Source organism: Azolla caroliniana, unplaced genomic scaffold, assembly GCF_043228905.1.
Source record: "Azolla caroliniana isolate FFs.n. ecotype wild unplaced genomic scaffold, voAzoCaro1.0.p SCAF_213, whole genome shotgun sequence".
Lineage (NCBI taxonomy): Eukaryota > Viridiplantae > Streptophyta > Polypodiopsida > Salviniales > Salviniaceae > Azolla > Azolla caroliniana.
The window spans coordinates 6,431-24,373 of NW_028230648.1; the positions used below are offsets into that span (position 1 = coordinate 6,431).

The 17,943-nt window shown below is 35.9% G+C and overlaps 1 protein-coding gene and 1 pseudogene across 4 annotated transcripts in view; both read right to left on the bottom strand.

The window, feature by feature from the left end:
* Positions 1–2,538: 2,538 nt before the first annotated feature.
* LOC147848810 (uncharacterized) lies at positions 2,539–11,688 on the bottom strand. 3 transcript variants are annotated; one of them, XR_015531871.1, is made up of 17 exons: positions 11,531–11,688; positions 10,843–10,934; positions 10,658–10,763; positions 9,868–9,996; positions 9,688–9,779; positions 9,552–9,605; positions 9,410–9,481; positions 9,171–9,245; positions 8,981–9,073; positions 8,389–8,538; positions 7,491–7,589; positions 6,801–6,905; positions 3,988–4,083; positions 3,785–3,864; positions 3,048–3,135; positions 2,660–2,975; positions 2,539–2,597 (listed from the first exon to the last, which is right to left on the bottom strand). XR_015531871.1 is itself a non-coding variant. In XM_087338086.1 (16 exons), exons 1-16 carry the CDS (start codon positions 11,652–11,654, stop codon positions 2,892–2,894), a joined length of 1,539 nt encoding a protein of 512 aa, XP_087194212.1. In that variant the 5' UTR covers positions 11,655–11,688; the 3' UTR covers positions 2,539–2,891. The 3 variants fall into 3 exon arrangements, 2 of the variants coding, with proteins under 2 accessions (XP_087194212.1, XP_087194213.1); XM_087338086.1 differs by having other exon boundaries at positions 2,539–2,975; XM_087338087.1 differs by lacking the exons at positions 2,539–2,597; positions 2,660–2,975; positions 3,048–3,135 and having other exon boundaries at positions 3,785–3,906.
* Positions 11,689–14,118: 2,430 nt separating this feature from the next.
* Positions 14,119–17,943, bottom strand: part of LOC147848811 (BEACH domain-containing protein C2-like) — a 29,307-nt pseudogene continuing 25,482 nt past the window's right edge. The window contains exons 32-34 of the transcript XR_015531870.1: positions 17,039–17,868; positions 14,831–14,953; positions 14,119–14,724 (exon numbers count right to left, since the gene is read on the bottom strand). The product of XR_015531870.1 is annotated as a BEACH domain-containing protein C2-like (transcript). The remainder of the gene's footprint in view (positions 14,725–14,830; positions 14,954–17,038; positions 17,869–17,943) is intronic.

The window sequence follows — 17,943 nt, forward strand, 5'->3', positions numbered from 1 at the left end:
CATACACTTATCTTTGATTCCATTATACATCTAAATAGTTTTGCCATTAATGAGACAACCATGATGGTTCGATAGTTGTTTGCATTATTTACATCTCCACCTTTATGTAAAGGTTTGATCCAATTAGTAGTCCAATTATATGGCATACCATGTTGCAATGCATCATTAAACATATCGCTTATCCATACATGTGCTTCCTTTCTCGTCCATTTGAGCATTTTAGCCTTTATATTGAAGATTTCTTGCCTTTCGAGAGGCCAATTTCTTAAGTCCTATGCATATATCTTCAATTGTAAAGAAGGGAGACATATATGAAAGAGAACCATAACCAAAATGTGTTTGAAAAGTCGTTTAGTAAATACACCTCGTCACGTACATGACATTGATGTTATCCTAACCAAAGGTCAACTTTGGAAAAGGAATGAACATCTTGGAGTCGATAAGAAAACTAATCAAATTGCGTAAATCAATATCCTATTTCATACCACGATTGAGTTTAATGCAAGATCATTGGCATGCATTAGAATGTTTCCTTTGTTTTTCTTAGCTAAGAACATGGGTGAGGGGAAGAAGATGGACAAATGAAACATTGGTCTAAATGTCCCTTAAATTATGTTTTGCTTTGCTATGCTTTCCTAACACACAACTTCTTCACCAACATGTAATTGAGGAAATTAAGAGTCTATTTGTCATCGGTTGAAACATTTGCATTATGACCTCTAATAATGACATGAATAGGAAACAATTGCAAATCTCGATTTTTGTTTCCCTTGCGACAGACCCTGTAGGGGGGTACTTGCCATGTGTTTGCTTGAGATCACGTTGGTTTAGGCTTGTTTTGGATGCATAACGCTACATCAGTAGTTATATTTCACTTTAGTTGGGCTCAAACAAAGGTTGCCACATGCAAGGTGGCAACATTACAAAAATGCATCCGTTCACAATGACTCTCTTTTTCTTTTTCCCTAATATACAAGTTCTTGGCCAACATGTAATTGAGGAAATTAACTTCACTTGTCATGTGTTGAAATATTTATATTGTCACCATTAGTAGTGTTATGCATAGGAAACAAAGCCATGAGGTTCAAAAGAAGTTCGCCACATACAAGGTGGGAATATCACAATCATTCTCTTCCACTTTTGAAAATTTCAATGTCTCTACACAATAGTAGCAATGGGCCCGGTTCGGTTTCAATTTCTTTGCCTTGAAACTGAACCGAACTAAATCAAAACATTTATATAAAACAAAAACCAAACCAAACCATTTAAGAAAAGGTAAACCAAATCATTTAAACCAAAACTGTTTAGGGAAAAGTTGAAACCAAATTGAACCATGTGTAATAAAAAGTTTAAACCTAACCACATTTAAAACAAACTAATTTAAAAATGTAAATAAACAAAAATATAGTAAATTAAATAATATTTAAGTTTAAATAAATAAATAACATTAATTAAACCATTAAATTACATAAACATTTAAGGGAATAAAATTTTATCCCAAAAACCAATAAACCTTCAAACCAAACCACTTAAACCTATAAACCGATAAAACCCAGGTTTTAGACCACACCAAACTAAAATGGAACCATTTATTAATAATTCAAACCAAACCAAACCGTTTAATTATTTTGGAACTAATAAACCATTAAACCATGGCTTAATGGTTTAGTTCGGTTAGGGCCGAAACCGAGCCCATAACTACACGATAGCCTTCGTAAATCACAACATTACAACATGCTATTGACATCCAAAATATAGGCATCCCTCAATGCCCAAGCTTTATTCTTAGGTTTCACAAATGTGCAATTCTTGATTGACCCCTAAACATATGTGTATTGTGTATGATTATCATATAGGGACTATCATTGTCCTCATACAATAAGTCCTTGAATTTTAGAATGACCAATGGAAATTACATCTAAGGTGTGTCGCCAATTTTGGAATAAGTTATTCTAAAATTTCTTACATGCAAACAATTTAAGCAAGAGACTCCCCTTTAATTGTTTATACGTAGGAGGCACATCGTACTAGAAGTTGAATATTCAAAGTTAGTGAGATAGATCACCAAGTTGGAGAAGAGAAGGCATGAAATGATAGTGAGTATAGAGGATGGTAATTGAAAGGTCAAAGAGTTGAATGGAATAGGGAGAAATCACAACAGCCATATTAAAATATCTTACAAATTGCATGTTGATAGATTGTTCAAGATTCATAAATTTTGTCATTAATTGATTGGATCTTATGTACTCAAGTTATCTCAATAAATATTCACCATTACCATGCATATAGACAATTTCCAATACTTTTCATAAAGAAGTCAAGAAAATAGGTTGGATAAACATGACTTTTGTATGTATATTGATTTTTCTACCATAAATACTTGACATATTTAGCTTGTTGGTTTCGATAATTAAGGTCAGTTCCAGACATTTCATCAATGAGCAATGGCCTCTTCCAAAGCTTTTAGGCTTTTGTATGTATACATCTTATCACACATACTTTTAGTAATACATTATATTACTTTGCAAAACATTCACAGAAAGAAGCTTTATGATGAATCATTGAAATTGAGGAATACAAATACATCTGTCAAATAACTGTCATCTTCCTTCGAATGTAGTGAGGAATTTTTTTTCAACTAATGCAAGTTGCACTGGACGACAGCTTATCTGACCAAGATGTCTATCTTGACATTAATGCACCTTATTTAGTCGGGTGGTCAATATGTAATAGGGATTTGATGTTGGGGCATTTCAAAGAGTCATGAGACATGCATATAATACACTTAAAACAATGATGGTATGGTTTTAGGCTAGTTATTTGGATGGTCCTAGATATTATCCATTGAAGGTCCAGGAACAAATGGCAAAGGTTATCTTCGGTTATTCCTGCTATGGAAAGATGCCACTAACTTTGTAACATGTCGCAATCCTGTCAATTGCAATGAGATATGCAGCTGTCCGAAAGTTGCAACCCTACAAAAAGAATTTATTCTCACATCATATTATTTTTCTCTAAAATAAATGCTTCATAACACAATCTTTTACCATTTGTGTTGCTGTACACCTTACGTTTTCCCAGCTTACAAGCATAGTCTCCTCCAAACCAGAGGACACAAAATCTGCTTCTGTATTACTACACATCATAACAATAATCATATTTATAAATTAGATAATGAAGTTCACTGTTACTATTATTATTATTACTATTGTCAACAAACTCAACAATTTAGAGACCCAGTTAATAGAACATACACAATTTGTGGCCAACAATCGTAAAAACAAAAAATGAAGTTCTTATCAACATTCTCAAAAAACATTGGATACTGACCAGCTAAATAGAATATATCAAATTTGCAACCAACAATCACAATACAATACATTAATAAAATATACAAAAATTTGTGGCTCCACAACAATAACAACAATACACGAGACCCACTAATATAATGTTTTCACTTGTATCATTTGACTCTCATTCAATAAGTAAATAGAAACCTTTTATCCAATTTAATCTCAAAACATAAATAAGAGATTCAATGAGAGATCAACCAAATTAATAAAACCCTTGTTAGACAACTTAAAAAAACTTCTAGGTTTTCCAATTCATCAAAAAATTCCAGGTTGTCACTAAGTATTTTTTTTCTTTGACATGATGCTATTCTTAAATTTCCATTTTTGCCAAGGACCTCTTCTACAAGTTTTTTTAATTTCCAATCTCACCAATATTGTTTTTACCCTTTCACATGATTATTTTTTTCATGTTACTTTAATTTGTGTTTTACCCTTTCACAAGTTGTCGGCGAAGGTCTTCCGAAAGCCTATGCCCCTTTCCAAATTCAAGTTCCATTGCATCCAGAAATACCTAGTATAGTAGTAATAATAGTCATAATAATAATAATACAAACTAGTTCAAAAATCCACAGCATTCAATCAGCAAATTGAATTTTTTATGTATGCTCAACCTGTGTATCGAAAAAAATATCACCTGTTTGTCACGTTCCTCCATTCTTCGGCTCATCCGACCAAAGGGCATATGATTGAGATTCTTCAACCACTCAAAATACGATGCAATCACACCGCCCTTCCAAAAGAAAATACAGAAAAGAAAATGTTTTTTTCCTGTCTCTAAAATTCTTCTTAGGTATACTTTAGTCTATATGGGTGTGTAGATGTCATCCAATGAAATCAAAGTGATGCAAGAGTGTGTCTCTCTTCAATGCATGCAGGTCATGCCCATCTACACGACCACTCCAGTAATCCTAATCATGGACAAATAAATGCTGGCATAATCCAACCCGAAAGGTGCCTCCCTCACTTTGGAAAACTCTTCATCTTGGATTGACCCATGTTAGAATGTTAAGTTTCACTTCGTCTACGTTCAGAATCTTAAGTGTTTGGCTAATGAGATCCTTTGGAACCCTCGGGATTTATAATAATTCAATTATAATTATTTTGGCTTGCTGTTCTCAAAGACAAGACAACATTTTAAGATGCAATCTGTTGTTCAGTTTCATTGGCCATTTGGCCTCTCTCAGTAATTTGTCATGTACGTAGTAGGCCCTCATCTGGTGGACCACAATCTCACCACCCTTGTCATTCGATAGATAAAGGCCATTATTCCTGCCATTTCAGGTGTTTCCCTCATTTCGGAGACCTCTCCATACTGGTTGGATTCAACCCACGAGACCTTTTGAAGATAAAAATTACACTTTATCTCACTTGAGAATCTTACATATGTGTATAGATGACAAGATTCTTTAGTCATGTCTTATTCTCTATTTATTTACTTATTTTATTTAGTTACATTAATTTTGGTTTGTTGTTCTCAAAGATGAGACAACAATTTAAGATGTAATCCTTGTTTGTTCTTATACACCATTTTGGCTTCTTAAAAGATGTTGATCTCTCTTTATCTCTCTCTCTCTCTAAATTGGGAGGATAGAGGTTTGAGTCCTATATGGACCATAGGAGACCAAGTAGATGATTGAATGGAATGGTGGACATTATAATTAGCTTTGGTCATGGTGATGACTTTGAGAAATATGGATTGCATATAACACATATATGCACTGAGCTGAATCCAATTACAGAGTGTGGGAAAAAAGGAGATTCTGTTCTCAACCTAAGTAGTGCAATGCAAAAAAGAGGAAACCTTGTGGATGTGATCCTCCCTAAATATCCAACTTTGAAGTTGGATGAAGTTCAAAATGTGGGGGATTCAGAAATCTCTAGCTCTCCCCAATAGACATGGAATCCAATGGGAATCAACGAAAAAGATCCAAAAGCAAAAACTTGTGTACCATTTAGATGCAAGATATGGAAAAATGGTTTGAAAGATGGGATACAACGAACTTCTTCATCATGCATCAATAGATTCCTTTGTGAATGAAGCCTTTTTGTAATGCCTATGTATCATGACATGGGAAAATTGTGGAGGCTCATGCATCACACATCAGACTACAAACGTTGCACCTAACTACAAAACCATATTCTTCATCATTAAACAGGAAAACTGCACACGTCAATACATGTTATAGTACATCCCATTATTGTGCATCCAAACCATTGCTTCCATATCACTTATCTCACACTCACTAGGATGTGAGATGGGGAATTGTAGCACAAGTGATGAGACTAGTTGAATATGCACACTTTGCCGTAAACCAGTTTGGGAATTTGAGTATCACACTTCGATACAAGCTCTGCCTTTCATCACATTCAAGAATGCTGTCCACACATCTTTGACTAAACCCAATCCTTGCATGAATTTCTCTCAATGTCACAATGTGCAATCTCAATTACAATATTCATTAGTAAAGCTCTTGACCATTGAGGGCTGTTACTCAGTTTCACATGTATTATGTGAAAATGTTATAATTTGGTTTCATAGGTCATATTTGACCTCTGATGATAATAAGAAAATCTCTCTATCTATCTCCAGATGACCAAGAAATCCCCTTCATTCCCACCTGGGAAAACATGTCACTAAGTAAAACAGACCACATGTACTGTGAAGAGGAAAACAAACAATGGCCGTCTAGAACCAAGCACGCAAATATGACTTTGACCTTCAAAACTAAAATATGCCCAATTTGAGATGAAGCATAACAAAAAATCGGCCGTTTAGAATGAAGCACTCAAATATGATCTTGACCTTCAGAACTAAAATAGGCTCAAGTTGAGATGAGGCCTAGCAACCATTGTGGCCATTTTTTTTCATTAATGGGAGTGATATCAGATGGAAAAAATGAACATCAACTCTGTTTTGAAAAGTTTATATATATTACAGTTGGTTCAACTGGTGTCACCCCTGACATAATGGTAATGTATTTACATGATGTCAATGAGCAAGCTCTGGTATATGCACTGTGCACCATAGAACGGACCAACCTAGGCTCTGTCTACAACTACGTTAGTAGCTAGGATGGGAATTGTTAGTAGATAATCATGGGGTTTCACAGGACATGAAAACTTTCCAATGGCGCATTAATATACTGAATGCCAATAATGAAATGGCAGGGAAATGCTGATGGGACAATCACATGATTATGAAGACATTACAACCACCATAAGAAGGCTCACATGAGATATATATGGGATGACGATAAGGAATTCCATCTTGCCGAGGCAACCCGTGTTGCCTGGAATTGGAATGAGGCTAGCAGGCTCCCATAATAGCACTATAACATTATCAATTTGCATGGGTATTAGTGAGAAATGTTCTGTAGGGACCTAGACTGTGTTGATGCCAATAAATTCATATGATTACAAAATATACATGATTCTTCATAAGCTTACTGCATTGAGTAGCAAATCAGGTAGTATGATGATGCCTTTATCTTCAAGAATCTTTTCTGCAGGGGGAGTGACTGGTCCATTGGCAGCCTCAGCTATAATCTTTGCCTGTCACAGTCAACTAGCTGGGTGATTTATAAAAAAAGACAGTATTCATATGATATTTCGAGAATCATGAACTCCGAACAAATAAAGACATCTTAATAAATATACATCCATTGGTCATACAAAACAACATTAATTCTAAAAGCTACAAATCTACTTAAAATCTCTAAAATGTGAATGCATAAGTCATACCTATTACACCTATCAGTTATTGGTGGATGGATCATGCAAAGGTCACTGCTATTGAGAGACTTCACATAAGTCTCAATATTGAACCATAATCTTTTAATGGAAGAAGCTTGCAACACATAATTCAGCACTATGAAACAACTTTCGTATGATTCCATGATATAGTGCATTAAATAATCCATAGGTTTCAAGATATGAACTGCCAACCGTTATGTAAATACACTGCTAGTTTCCTTATAGTATGGAAGACAATGGTCATGTCTGAGACCATATTTGTCCTTATATAGCATTCACTCTAGAGTGGCAATTAAAAGAAAATATTAACAGATTAAGAAAGTCCTTATCAATCTGATTTTAGCAGCATTCCCTTTATGCATTTGACATCCCATATTGGGTTACCTTAATTTTAGTAGCATTCCCTTTATGTATTTGAGATTCTAAAGCAGCTGGGATCAGTATATCACAAGGAAGCTCCAAAATCTGGGAAGTATCAAAAACCTGAAATCCCAAGAACGCATTTAATCTGATGGAGACATAATTAGACATGACTAAATACACCCAATCACAGAAAAGAATCTCTGTTGTATGTCTAGAAGAGACATTTATGGTACATTCTGTTAAGAGAAACATGAGAATATGAAAGTATCCTCCAAACACTTTGAATTGTTTTCCATATCCTATTCCGCACGTACTTAAATGAAAGTAATTTACAAAAACGTTTCAACTGCTGCCAGCTGAGCTTGATGGTTGGATGCCAGAAATCTGATAATGACAAGAGAAAGGGCTACATGATGGAAAGAGAGAGCTTTATGGTTCAGATCTTAATATACAAGTTTTCACCGAGAAACTCCTGTATAATATTTGCATACCATGATTGATCAAGTTTGCACTCTGCATGAACGAGAAAGAAACATCCATATACTAAGACAGAAAAGATCAGATATGTACAAATCCCTGTATCTGTATTGGAATCCACTTGTTTTCTCAACAACATAATACATGTCTAAAAAACTTCATGTCATGGATTGGAACCAGTAAATCGCTGTTCTGATGCATGCTGTGAGAGTGGTACCAAATCAAGTCAAACTCTGAATACTGGATGTGACCATTCCACAACCATCCTGGCTGTGGAAAGTATGCCATTACGCTAAAACTTGTCCCGGATTTCAATATTTTCTAAAATCTTTCAGTGTCCAATAATTTTTATAAGAAAAGAGTAACTTGTTTGCCATGTGGAAACCTTCCTAGTTAAAAAAATTTAACCTGCCTTCCAAAGCAACTATATAAGATGCAATACCGTTTGGCCTCCTGGAAATCCGATGATTGTGCCATTTTCCTTGCGATATTTTTTAAGTTTTGCAACATCTAGCCCCTTTCCTGTCTCATCAATTATACCTCCATCAAGCTCAGCTATAGCAATTACACGTCCGCCTGCTGCCTGCACAAACTGAACGATGTACCATACCTCTACAGATGAGATAATGTTATAATGTAATTTGAAAGATTAAACCAAATTAATAGAGAGAAGCCAAAACCTAAAGACATAATGCATTAATGGGATAATTAGGCTAGTAATCATAGCCTCATTAACTTGTATGTGGCTAGATGGATAGCCACAGTTTTATGGACCTGTCTATGGCCTCAATGAAACCATTAATGCATGACTACTGAAATGTTAATAATGAATACCCTACATGACATTCATTTGGATAACAATCTCAGCATGTTCAATATCATCAATCTTAAGGTTGTATCTAATTTAGAGGTATGGTAATGGCTATTTTCTAACAGCCTAATTGACAAGAAATATATGTAACAAATCATCACGTCAGACCATCGAAAAATACAACACATCCATCAACAATAAAACCACCTCAATATTAACTCACAGTACTGGTATGTTGACCAACATTGCCAAATCCTTGTACTACAAAAGACTTTCCTCTAACACCCAAATTGAAACCCAGTTCTTTCATGCTTTCCTGAAAAAGATAATATGTTAGCTAAATTCTGGTGATCCTTCCTCTTCATGTTGATAATCTTAACAATACACAATGAAAAGACTCAGAATTTCTGGACCTGATGGTTCAGAAACTCCCTCAAGCAAAAATACACTCCGAGTCCTGTAGCCTCTTGCCTACCATGGATTCCACCCTAAATTGTATTGATTAAACAGTTTCAGTACTCATTCATCATTACCCAATGGTAGATTTTTCAACGAGATACAAGCTTATCCATCAGGTCTTGGCACTATATTATTTCTTCATTATCATCACATGTTAATAATGTAAGAACAAGCTGTTGGTTGTCAAATAGACCTCTTCAAGGGGCTTTCCAGTTACACAGGCTGAGCTATTGATATCATCACTGCACAGTTGCTCATATGTGTCCTGAAAGGGAAAATAAATGTTATAGATAAAATGCAGTGCAGACAAACCATGTGTGCAAGGATTATCTTACTTTAATCCAAGCCATTTCTTGAGATCCCGTTCCATAGTCAGGAGCTGGAACATCCTGCACTATATGCTCAAATAATGAGACACCTGAATACCAAAAGTGTAAACAGGATACTCAGGATGATCAATCACACACTCACAATTGCTGGACCAATAAAGTTCTTCTTCACCAGTTCACTTGTGTATCTCCTTATCAGTGATTCTTTCTCGCTTATAGAATACTTGGTAGGATCTGATAATATAAACATTCTACTCATATCAATGGAGATACACATTATCGTAGAGAGTTCATTGAATTTTTTTTCCAGACATAAGCATACCAACTCGAATGCCACCCTTTGCACCACCAAATGGAACATCAACAAGAGCACACTTGAAAGTCATTAATGCTGCAAGAGCCATGGTCTCATTGGCTTCCACATTAGGAGCCATACGAATTCCACCTTTCACTGATATCAAAATGAGAAGAAATTTGAGTTAGATCTACATATATCACATGCCATTTTAAAAAATATACGTTCTGGTATCTTAAGCTACCAGGTGAAATTAACTAGAGGAATCATGGCTTCATCAATTGACAAGTGATTAAAGTAGATTCCAGGTGATATACTGACAAAGATAAATTTCTAGCATTGATCCGTAAATAGGTGAATAAAAGAAATATGGAAAACACAATAAATTTCCTTTAAATATATGCACATTTGAACTATTTTTTAATAGTAAAATGTAATAAATAAACCCCCTACCAATGCATAAACAAATTAATAACGATACAATTTAAACCATGTCAATTGACGTTTGTATCCAACCATTCACAACAAGAAAAGACTTCAAACTGACAGAAATAACTCTTTGATGAAGCAATAACTACGGTAGTTAAACATAAAAAATATCATTTTGAAAAAAAACGAATAGACATCCATTAGAAGATGTATGTTATAGATGTACACTACGACATCCCTATTCACATGCTCAAGAGAAGAGATGAGTGTTGGACTTCTAAATACACATCAATCAAGAGTATTGAACGAATATAAAACTGATTTACCCAGACATACATTCTGTACATTTGGAAATGGAAATATATGGTTTTAGGATTTCGAAAAAAACCTGGAAGACGATGATGAGAATGTTGAGCTCTGTAGGCTTCGATAAGTTGAACTGTCCCATCAGAGCGTTTGAGTGGGAAATGAAGCTGGAGAATATTATTACAAGCCTACACAAGAAAACATATCTTACATAGGTATTCACATTCACTTAACCAATTGACAGTGTATAAAACCAGACGAATATACCTTGATTTGAGCAAGGATATCTGGTGTAGTTGATGTTAATTTAGCTGCTCTATCATAGTAAATATCAACCGCTTCAAGGAAAGACAGTTCTCCTAGAGAAATAAGGTGTGAATGATGAGTCCCATCATAGTTTTCATTTATATTATTATATTAACCAATGCTTCTGAGAAGCCTAAAAAAGTAATGAAGATTAGCGTTATTAGGTGCCTTCTCATGTCTTCATTCTTACGCATCAATGCATTACTTATAGTTTGCATTTACTTGAAGTGTATTAATCAATGCTTCTGAAATGCCTAAAAAGTTCATGAAGAGTATCTACTCATCACTTACGCATCGAGTTGAGAAAAGTGGCAAAAGGAATAAATAATAATGTCATGCTGCTGTTTTCTAATCATAAACACACACAGACCGATGCATAGTAAGTATGCAGACAAACACATGTAGCCATGTATCTGTGCCATGTGTGTCGAATTATTTATGCATATAAATACTCTGTTCACCATTTTGCCCAATGAGATGAGTGGAGAGATGATAATGTTGTCTAATTTTAACATTCAAAGTTGATAGAGTATACACATCAGTGCAAAATAAAAAATCAGATGCTAAAAACCCGTTCTTCCTCTTTCATCTAAATAAGAAATCAGATGCTAAAAACCTCTTTCAGCTAAATAAGGAAGCATACGCATACCTTCAGGACATCCATGCAAGAGAGCTTTCTGAGGAATGAAACGCTTCTCCGTTTTGAAGGCCGCATTCTGCTTCCATAAAGGAATGGTACGAAGAGAAACATACCTTGGCCAGGGCTTCCACATTTCAGTTACCTCGGAGGAGGAGGATAAAGAACAGCACGATTTCTGGTAACTTCTGTTCTTTCTCCTTCGATTGGGGAGAGCGGATCAAAATGTTCGAAGGGGAGGGAATGTGTTAGATATTTGGTGTGAGGCAGGAGAGGGAGAGGGGGAAGGGGAAGGGGAAGGGGAAGGGGAAGGGGGGGGCAGTTGCCATAGCCATAGCCATGGCCCCAACCCTAACCCCCAAGAAATACACAGAGAAAATCAGAACCAGAAACAGAAACAGAAACAGAATAATTCTAAGAAATTACGAAAGTAGCCCCCTCCCCCCCAAATTTGGTTGCTGGTTTCACACCTGTCCCTCACATTGTCCCACCCACCCACACACACTGTCTCTCTTTCTCTATATGTGTGATATGTGTGTATACAGTGTATATACATACATATATGTGTGTGTATATGTATATTTATATGTATATGTTTAGGTATATGTATATGTAGATGTATATGTATATGTATATGTAGATGTATATGTAGATGTGTGTGTGTGTGTGTGTCTTCTTTGTGTCTGTGCCTGTGTCCAACCCCGGTCTTGCTTGTGCACGATGGCTATGCAAGGTATACTACAACCAGACATTTGTAGGTACTTACCTGGGGGCTTCCTTCGAACGGATTAGAGAAAATGGGCGCACTGCAACTAGACATTTGTAGCGTTCCCGAGTATAGGGCTCTCTTCCCTTCGGAGCCCCTCCTATTTTATGAAACCTATTTACAACTTTGTAATTTGCCCCATGTGTGTTTGCATTGCATGTCTATTGTTCCATGTACATACAAAACTTATGTCACCGCTTTGCTTTTCGGACCAAATTCTGATATGAATGGAAGGTGTGAAAAACTTCCCCGGTGAATGAGATTCTAGATAATAATAAAAACTTGGACGTGATCTTTGATCGTGTTGAATCCTCTTCTAAGAAAAATCACATATTATTTGATCTTTCGTTCCACACATATCTAGCAAGGAGCACTTATGAATTCTGAATCAACTCATTGTTTTCAACCCACATTTCATTAGTAAAAGGCATACGAAGCTATAGCCTATGACGTTGTTTGAGATATCAAGAAAAATGATGGTCCATAATTTGTGAAATTCCATCAATAGACATCCAAATTGAAGATAATATAGTATGGACATTTAGATCCAAGGATAATTGCTATGAATATGGATAACTCTTGGTACGCTCTTTATCATTTTCATTTGGGATCAAGATGCAAGTGGCACAATTTGAATGCAACATATGGATAGAACCATAATTGGAAGGATAGCCATGTGATGTAAGCATAAAAAATATTTCTTAGTCAATCCCAAACGAGTTGTTTAATGAGCTATTGGTCCTTTAGATGCTTGAAAGGTCACATGGTTCCATAAATCGAATAATTCCATCCTAACTTATTGCTTGCACGAACCACATGGTTCCTCACAAAAGGTTTGTTGTGAACCACATGACTAGTATATTAATGTTTGTTGCATCATTTGAATAAATCTAGGCAAAACGAAGAGCATTAGGTGGATTGAGAGCTTGAGATGGTGTTAGGTAAAAGTGATCATGTGACATTAGATGCATCTACATTTTGAAAGACAAGCTCCCCAAAATAAGCTACTACTTCTTAATATATTATATGATCAATACCAGTTTGGAAATATGTAAGAATCAAGAGCACTATGTAATATAATTAATATATGCCAAAGTTGTTGCAAATTAGTTAGTTGTTAGTTATGTGGAAGATTGTTATCATCTTTTTTTTCAAGGCAGATGAACAATTCACTGAAGCATCAAATATTTACTATTATTAGGCATATTAATTTGTCATTCCAATGAACCTTCTAACTAATCAAACAAATGCAGGTTCAAATGATTCAATTCTTTTTGAGGCTGCCTACTTCTAATGTCAAGGAACCGGTGGGCAATGGAACCTTAGAAAATGGAATGCACAAAATGGAGATACCCACTCCTATGATTAATAGATAATATATGTTCTGGAACTTGCCAAACAGCCAACTCCTGTGATTAAATAGATATAGTGGCCGTAAGTTGGCCACTCTCATAGTTGGACTGGCAAGTCGAGCAGCTCAGATCAGTCCTAAACATAAGCCCTGGTGCAGGTTCAATGATGACTTTCCAATGAATGTCAACTAATTACTTCATCAGGTGACACAAAAACCATTACTTAGGGTATTATCCCAGTAAAAATAATTGTTTGAGCAAAGACAATTTATTTTTTTATCCTCCACTTTTCTAATTGATACACCACCTTTACTAGGTAAGGGAATGATGACTTTTAATTTTAAAAAAAAGATGGAAACCTCATGAGGTACTCATATGGTATGTTTTATGGAAAATTTGCAGTACCTGATCTTCGGTGCATATAACAAAATTCACATAATTACACATGATTCATGCTCAAACACATCAAACTCATTGGAACATTTAATGAAAAAAAATCAAATAATTTTCCACTGCATGTCTACAATGCTCATAATATTATCCCTCATTTGCTGAAGTCAAAATATCAGTGTGTAAGAGACCCCAGTCTCTTTGAGGCAAACCTCCAGACACAGGCCATAATGTCATTTATCATTCATCACACTGCATCTTTCGATATATAATATACAAAATAATCACCTCCCAGAACATTAAAACAGTCGGTATTAAAGAATGATGTACTACTTTCTCTTTCATCGCATGAGATGCAGAAACTTTGAAGATGTGTCCCCCATGGCCTCAAAAATGGTCCCCTGAATTTCTTTCTTGTGCTCGAAAATGATCACTAATGTAACTGCCGCAATTTATTAATAAAAAACAAATATATTTGCACCCATGGATCGAGAAGGGCTATACAAGGAACCTCCATCTTTGGACCAACAATTTGGGTATGTACTGATGATTGCATTTGGGGAAATATAGTGAACCAATAGATACAAACAAATATCGAGATTGTTGATTCTATTCTACAAGAGTCATCAATGATGAACTGAGAGACCCGCTCCTTGCCATCCAAGACGCAGCATTTTGTCTACCACCTTGATGCTCAACTACATTGCAGCACAAGAAAACAAAAATTCCAGATTATATTCTGTGGAGTCTGGAGATCGAGATACATCCTAGTCAGACATCTTCATTGATAACCTAGCAACTTACAGTTGGATCTGTGTAAACAAAAAGCTGCCCATCAACTGTTGAGACTACCAAGCTAGTTGAATCGCTATTCAGTGCAAGTGTAGTTACATCTTGACCTGGCTGTAACTTGATCTTATGCATGACCTGATTCATTGTTAATCAAAATTAACATAACATTAGACAAACAAATATTTTATTCCACACACATGCACTTAAATAAGCTAGGTGAATCACTTTTCAGTGCAAGTGTAGTTACATCTTGCCCTGGCTGTAACTTGATCTTATGCATGACCTGATTCATCGTTAACCAAAATTAGCATAAGATTAGACAAACAAATATTTTATTCCACACACATGCACTCAAAATAATGCTGCTAAATTTCCGAAACAAGGATTTGCGGCCTTGACGAAATGTAAGAGAACAGGCAACACATAAAATATGCAGAACAGGCAATACACTAAAGATGCATGTCCATCCATACAGGATAATAACAAACAGACAATCCAACTAGGAGATAAAACCACATCAGATCAATCCATCAGAGAATACCAGTGAAAACAGGACTACCGTAGGAAAAGGAAAAATAAGTTACACAAATAAATAAAACTTCATCTCACTGCCACGACCATCACGTATGCACAAAAGAAGATAGTTGCTTTACAGAAGCTATTACTTAAAAAACAGACAGGAACAATGAGATTTAACAATTGAACAAGAATAAAAGAACAGACTGAAAATGATGGGGATACAAGAAACCTAAACATCAGAGAAGGGTATAAGACTGAAACAAAGTTACATGCGACTGCGAAATTCATTTAGAGTTGGCAATTCAGAGGGTGTGAAATGGTACATTTTAAAAAGCCATAGGACTACTTTAGAATGATAGTGACCTTCGCTCAGACAACCAATGAATGGCCCTTCAAAACTACTGTAACTGCCATCCAAACTGTAACAACATGTGTAAAAAAACAATAACAGAGTTTGATAATAGAAAGTTATCATCTTAATCGTGTATGCTGTGTAATATATCTGCCATTGTCCCTGTCGTATATCAGTGTATAAGCATTCTGATTGATTTGGTGTAAATGGTCTAACTGGTGTAAGTAACAGTAAGCTACTGGTAGGCTTCCACCTTAACTCTCAGGTTCCGGTTGAGTGTGAGACAGGCATAGGGAGGTATCAGCTGAAAGGACGAGGAAAGGACATTCACAATAGGATGTTGCTCAAGGATCCTGACCCTCATCCAGGATAGTGGGCGAAGTAGGAAAACCTTTGGCTAGACAATATTTTACTGATATTAAGGCATATTCACAGTTGGTATCTACTAGTGATTGTTTTATGCAGAAGTCGGAGATTAGAGTTTCCTAGATATGACAGTCTGGCATAGTTTATAGTAGTCATTGTTTTGTCCAGAAGTCGGAGATTAGAGTTTCCTAGGTATGACAGTCTGACATACATAGCCAAACTCACGGCCAGAGGTAGCAAAAAAAATACTGACATACATTTAGCATCATACCTTCCAGTTTAACAATGCTTCCTAGTCGAGTTTCTTTAATATTTTTATGGGACCATGAGTGTGTATTCTCAATGTTGTAAGGTTTCGTTCTTTTCTGTTCTGGAATGGTCATCAGACTTGTGATTACATCTTTATAATCTTAATACAGTACATAATATGATACAATAGCTTCTACGAAAAAACAGGAATGACCACCCACTTGCAACAGCAGCACTCTATTCCACACTTGGGTCAACTCAAATTCTTAATATTTTCTACTTGCAAGGGAAACATTTATTTAATCTCACTTGCAATAGCTTCTATGGAATAACAAGAACCACCACCCGCTTGAATGGGAAGTACTCTATTCCATGATTGGGTCAACTCGATTTCTTGATATTTTGTTTTCGAGATTGCTTTCTTGCAAGGGAAGGGAAGGGGGCAGACATTGGCTGCTTTATATTGTACATAATATAATGCAACAGCATACACAAATGAAAACAAAACAAAATAAAAAGGTTGGCTGCACAGGATAAATTCTTATTGGCTTTCATCTTACGATTATCAAACGAATGGGAAAAGTGTTCACCACATTTCTTTTGATCTATATATATGGATATAAAATAGACAAGAGACACAGCAATATAAAGGTATTTAATCTCCACAACTGTATAAATTACAAATTTATTTCTACTTGCATGAAGATTATGGACAGTGAAGAGCATGAACTCACATGAAGGTCATGGACAGTGAAGAGCATGATTATTGGGGATGCCTGAAGGTCAGATTCTGCCTCTCCTTTGCCTTCATACTTCATGCTCATCTTGCCTGATGAGGACACTGAAAGCGTCATGTCTTCCATTGACTTTTGAAGTGGCTCATTAGATACACCAGCCTGTATGTACCAACTTGAATCTGGTTGTTGATGTTTTTTGCAGCTCGTACCAATAACAGCATATTGTCCATCCACAGACACAGCAATGCTTGTAATATCCCCATCAGCAGGAGATAGATCAATCGAATTCAAGAAAATGCCATTAATATTAAAAGTTGACAAACTACGATTGATCTTATTCCAGATAATTAGGATGCCCTCAGATGACAATCCCACAAGATTTGCATTTTCTATATGTAAAGATCTCACAAGCCTTCCTCTTGTGACAGAATGTAAAAGAACACCACCCATTCGTGCACAAGTCACTGCAATGTCCAGATCAGCATTTACACAACAACATACCAAATCGTCAGTGTGACCTCGCAGTACATGCAATGGACCCTCAATCCGGGTTCTCTTGGCCTCTGCATGAAGATTAGTATCAAGTTTATCTGTTACAGATGAAGTTGCTGAACTCGCTGATACCATTAATCCAGGTTCTGAATTTGAAATAGCTCTATTATGTATTCTCCATAGAATTGCAGTTGAGTCACGTGATCCAGTGAGACACACACTTCCGTCAGGAGATAGTGCAAGGCAGGTAATTGGAGCACAATGTCCCCATGCTGTTTCCACGGCCCTTGCATTTTCACCTGATATCAGCTTCAGACTGTTGTCTGCATGTCCACCTAGACATTACACATAACTTCAAGTTGAGATCGGAGGTTTTAACACATGATGATGTTAGTAACAACAGCAAATTT